Consider the following 4486-nt stretch of genomic DNA (forward strand, 5'->3'; position numbering starts at 1 on the left):
ATATCCGTCTCCAGGCCAACAGGTGGCATGTTCTAGCTAAATGAAAAGGCGTGCCGCGTGCCCACCTGTTAGCTAGAGCACATTGTCTATAAATGCTCCTCTCTCTGTACCTGTTGACCGAGCGTTGCGTTCGTTCTATGTAAGATTGTGCTGTGACGAAGGTGCAAAGTTTGTAACTTAGCTACCTACAACGGTCCCTAGTTCTGTAGTATATTTATGAACGTTTATTACAGGTGCTGCAGTTAGCAAACATGAGCACTGGAACTCCATATATCGGCAGTAAAATTAGCCTGATATCCAAGGCCCAAATTCGATATGAAGGCATTTTGTACACAATTGATATGGATAATTCCACGGTGGCTTTGGCGAAAGGTGAGGAAGCTTAACGCTACTTTTGTCAACGGAATTGCCACTGCTTGTATTTTAAAACGATAAGTTAGTTACTTAGTATTTTCCATAACGTTAGATTGTTTAATTGTCCACTAAATGAACAGCCTATGGGACTGACTGTAGGCCCATCTTTTAAAAAGCAGCCACTTTATATTTGCTTGGGCTGTTATTTTTGACGAATACGCGAAGTCGTTTCTGCACAGGTAATGTCTGTTTTTCTCAATTATATAGTGAGATCCTTCGGTACGGAGGGGCGTCCAACGGAGAGGCCGGTGCCGCCAAGAGATGAAATTTATGAATATATTATTTTCAGGGGGAGTGATATTAAAGATATCACCGTTTCCGAACCTCCAAAATCTCACCATGGATTACCTCAGGATCCTGCAATAGTGCAGGTAGCGTAGCATGTGCGAGGACTGCTTCTATTAGCTACTTAAAATCGGCTCCCTGTACCTAGTGAAATTCCGCTAAAATTATTTGGGTTTTCTTCCGTCTTCTAGTCCTCAATTGCCAGTTCAACCCAATACCAGCCTCAAGTTCCCTATAGTCCTTACCGGAGCATGAACCAATCCTACGGCCAGCTGGCTGCCAGCTCCCTCCTCAATCAGCAGTATGCTGCAGCGCTAGGTCTTGGTAAGTTGCATTGTGAGGCACGTGCCTTACTCACTTGGAGGATATTTGGTTTTGTTGTTTCCATTTCTCTCGGGTTTTTTTTTTTTTTCCCCATGGTCTCTGGGTCTGACTTGGCATTTGACATCAAGCCACCCTAGCCACTACAATTTATTTTCCAGGGGCTGGGTTTCACGGTTTCCCGATGAGAAGGGGCCCAATGGTAGAGCAGGCTGTGCAGACTGTGCCAGCGGAAAGCACTGTTCAGAAAAAGGTCCTGCCTGTGTCCCAGCAACAGGGGCGAGAAACAGCCAGGCCCCCTCAGCGAGCAGGACGTGGGAGCCCCCAACCACAAAGGACTGGCCCCAGTAGTAAGCATAGTCAACAGGGTGGTGGATCCTCGCCTGTTTTTGCATGCTGGGCCTGTGCCCCTGCATTCCTTCGGGGAGCACTTCAATACTTTCTGGTTTCCAATTCCCTCATCTGAACTTTATTCTGGTGTTTGTACTTGAGTAAGTGAATATGAATAATGCAGCTTTGATAAAATCATAGAAAAAATGGTCATTGGTATCAAACTCCTAACAGTCCTTAGTCCTGCAGTGTATGCATTTTTCAAACTAAACAAGGCTGCAGGTTTTTCTTCAAAAAAAGACTGGTTGAACTAAAGTTTCTTCAGCTTAAAACTAAGGTAGTGGATTGACCTTCCTGTGAAGGTCAGAACAGCAGAATAAGAGCAGACTGAAGACCTTTCTCTCCCTACCTCACTGTAATAATTAGCCATGTATGCTATATGTAATGATTGCACTTGCGTTTAATTATTTTACTATTCTTTGGCCTAGTTGCAAAAACTGTGGTATTGCTACTTGGTAAGTATCTGATTATTCTACAAGGGTTCCATTTTTAAATCTGTGGTTACTCTAGCACTTGGAACTGTACTTCCCTCTAGGGTTTTCACTTGTCCCATGTTTTGATTTGCTCTAATGTCTCTCCCGATAAGAGCGTCGGCCAAGTGATTGTAATGTAAAGTAGTCTCATAAGGAGTTTCATAAAGAACTGAACTGCTGTTTACACATGGCTCAAGCACTTAATCTTGTATTATATGAAACCACTTGTACTTTTGGCTTTTTGAGCAGTATTTTTAGATTTCAAAATTTACAATATCAATTTAATGTATCAAGTAACTTGTGTGTGCATTTTTCTGAACTATAAAATGCATTTAACTATTCGCATCACAAATGATTTTGAGGACATAAAAAAGCTGCTTCTAAATCTGCTTTTGTATGTGATTTTGATTGAGGCTAGAGGACAGGTAAGTGAATGTCAAACGATTTGCCTTCGCCAGTTGGGCCACATGGGGGCTACTGGGACTGAACTGGATCTTCAGTGAATTACTAATTACTGCCAAATATTGCTTTAAGATGCAGTAGTAAAACAGCCTGGTGTGTTGCAAGATCAAGAGCAGGGCAGTGATGAAACTCGACGGTCCCAGCGGAGGAGACCGGGTAAATGTTTTTGCTTTAATTCTCATGTAGACACTAATGTAAAGATTATGCCAAATCAGGGTCATCATCTGCTGTAAATGGTTTAAATTTCAATTTGGTTAAATATTCTCCATTCATACAGGTAATAGAAGGTCCAGGAACCGTGGAAGAGGACAAATTCTGGTTGGAAACTCAAAGCCTAGCACACTCCAGTTTGAGTCTGACTTTGATTTTGAAACTGCAAATGCCCAATTCAACAAAGACGACCTTGAAAAGGAGTTGCAGGATGAGCTTAACACCAAAGGTGCTTTGAGTGCTGTGTACATAAACCAGAACTCAAAATGGGTTCCGAAACATTGACCACTTGAATGGTTGCTCTCTTGTTTGATCAATGAATCTGATTCAAGTAATTCGGAAGATTCAGTCATGATCAAGATATGAGGCCAACAATTACAATTTGAAGTTAACCCAAGTAAACTCAAGTAATTCAGGTAATACATTTTGGCAACTAATGGTAATGTTGCTGCATCAAACGGAGAACTTGCTTCTCTAATCAGATGCAAAGGATGATGTGGAAGAGAAGGTGGACTCTGGAGTGGAAACTCAGAACGGTGACGGTACGGTGGAGGAGGATCCCTTCGGTCCCAAGTGCTACTATGACAAAACAAAGTGCTTCTTTGACAACATTTCATCTGAGCTAAAATCCAGGTATATCTTAACTGATGCGTATGACGTTAAAGCAAATGTTTAAGGAAACCCTTTTGGATTTATTTCCTGTACTGTGTTACTATGAAGCGGTTTTATGGTTCCTTCTCAGGCGTACCACCTGGGCTGAGGAGAGAAAGCTGAATGTGGAGACATTTGGGGTGCCTGGCAGATTCCTGAGAGGCCGAGGGTTTCGGGGGGGCTTCCGTGGACGGAGGGGTCGGGGTGGCCCACAGCGTGTTCCCCCCATGCAAAAAGTGGGCTCTGGGAGGGTGTAATGGGCCTGTAAGCATCTTTATTGAGCTGATATTTGGATGTGTGAATGAATCTGTATTTTAAAGCATTGCTAATGTGCTAACTATGAAATGACTAAGCTCTGCCCTATTTTTGTTTTCAGGCCTCTTGGAGCTTGATGTCTTCAGCAGGGTGGTGCAGTTGGCTTATTTTTCTTTTTTCATTCTTTTTATTTGTGTTCTCCCCTTCTCTCCCTGCAAATTCCATTTTAGTTGATTATTCTCACCACCTTGTGACTGGCCTGTATCTTTGAAATTGGATAGGAAGTGAGTTTTGTATGTTACACTATGAAATTTCTGAAATTAACTTCATAATTTGTCATTTGTTTCAAATACTGTTTTATAACCTTTTTAACATTCACATTAATTTTGCTCCTTTATGGAACAAAGGCTTCAAATATTTGTATGTGCAATCAAGTTGTATTACTGCAAAGGCTTCACTTCCTAAACAATTTGTATTAAAATAATTTCAGACTATTTAAAAGTATTTAGTGATATAATGCTGAGTCTGAGGAAAGCACTTTATTTTGAATTCTTTATTGTAAATATGTCACTGAAGCAATGGAATGTTAAAGGCTTAAGATTGCCAAAATATTTGCCTAAAAGACAAGAATCCCATAAGTGTTTGTCATTTGGTTAACATTAATATAAAGGGGCATTTTGTTTTGATGTTTCTGTAAAATATGAGAAATGCAACTGACATGGTGACGATCTTGGTACTATGATCCATTGCTAATAAAGGACTGCTCCATGCAATTGAGTATGGGCTTCCATATTGTGTGGCTTTCCTTTTTTTTTTTTTTTAAATGGGAAAGTCCCTATAATTCCATGCTGCAAAGTAGGTGCTTACCAGATGAATGTCTACAACATGTACAACTAAGCTTTGAGATTTGTTACAACTTAAGCATTGTCTCCAATTGTGCCAAGTGGGGTTGTTGCCATTGCCTCTTGTTGGAACAGTCTGAAAAATGACTAACCCTTCAATCTGCACACTCAAAGAAGTTAAGT

The 4486-nt window shown here is 40.9% G+C and overlaps 1 protein-coding gene across 1 annotated transcript; it reads left to right on the plus strand.

Annotated features, from left to right (window-relative positions):
• Positions 1-83: 83 nt before the first annotated feature.
• Positions 84-4238, plus strand: lsm14b (LSM family member 14B). The gene is made up of 9 exons (XM_061257526.1): positions 84-372; positions 622-785; positions 891-1023; positions 1182-1370; positions 2418-2501; positions 2623-2784; positions 3038-3188; positions 3298-3470; positions 3583-4238. The coding sequence occupies exons 1-8, from the start codon at positions 252-254 to the stop codon at positions 3461-3463; spliced, it is 1170 nt and encodes a 389-aa protein (XP_061113510.1). The 5' UTR covers positions 84-251; the 3' UTR covers positions 3464-3470; positions 3583-4238.
• Positions 4239-4486: the final 248 nt, after the last annotated feature.

The sequence above is a fragment of the Conger conger genome, chromosome 10, assembly GCF_963514075.1.
Source record: "Conger conger chromosome 10, fConCon1.1, whole genome shotgun sequence".
Lineage (NCBI taxonomy): Eukaryota > Metazoa > Chordata > Actinopteri > Anguilliformes > Congridae > Conger > Conger conger.

Bases quoted from the DNA above. Each gene is read 5' to 3' on its own strand.
- lsm14b (XM_061257526.1), top strand. From the start codon at position 252: ATGAGCACTGGAACTCCATATATCGGCAGTAAAATTAGCCTGATATCC. The intron at 1,371-2,417 runs GTAAGCATAGTC...TATTGCTTTAAG, and splicing joins ACAAAGGACTGGCCCCAGTA to ATGCAGTAGTAAAACAGCCT. The intron at 2,785-3,037 runs GTGCTTTGAGTG...TTCTCTAATCAG, and splicing joins GGATGAGCTTAACACCAAAG to ATGCAAAGGATGATGTGGAA.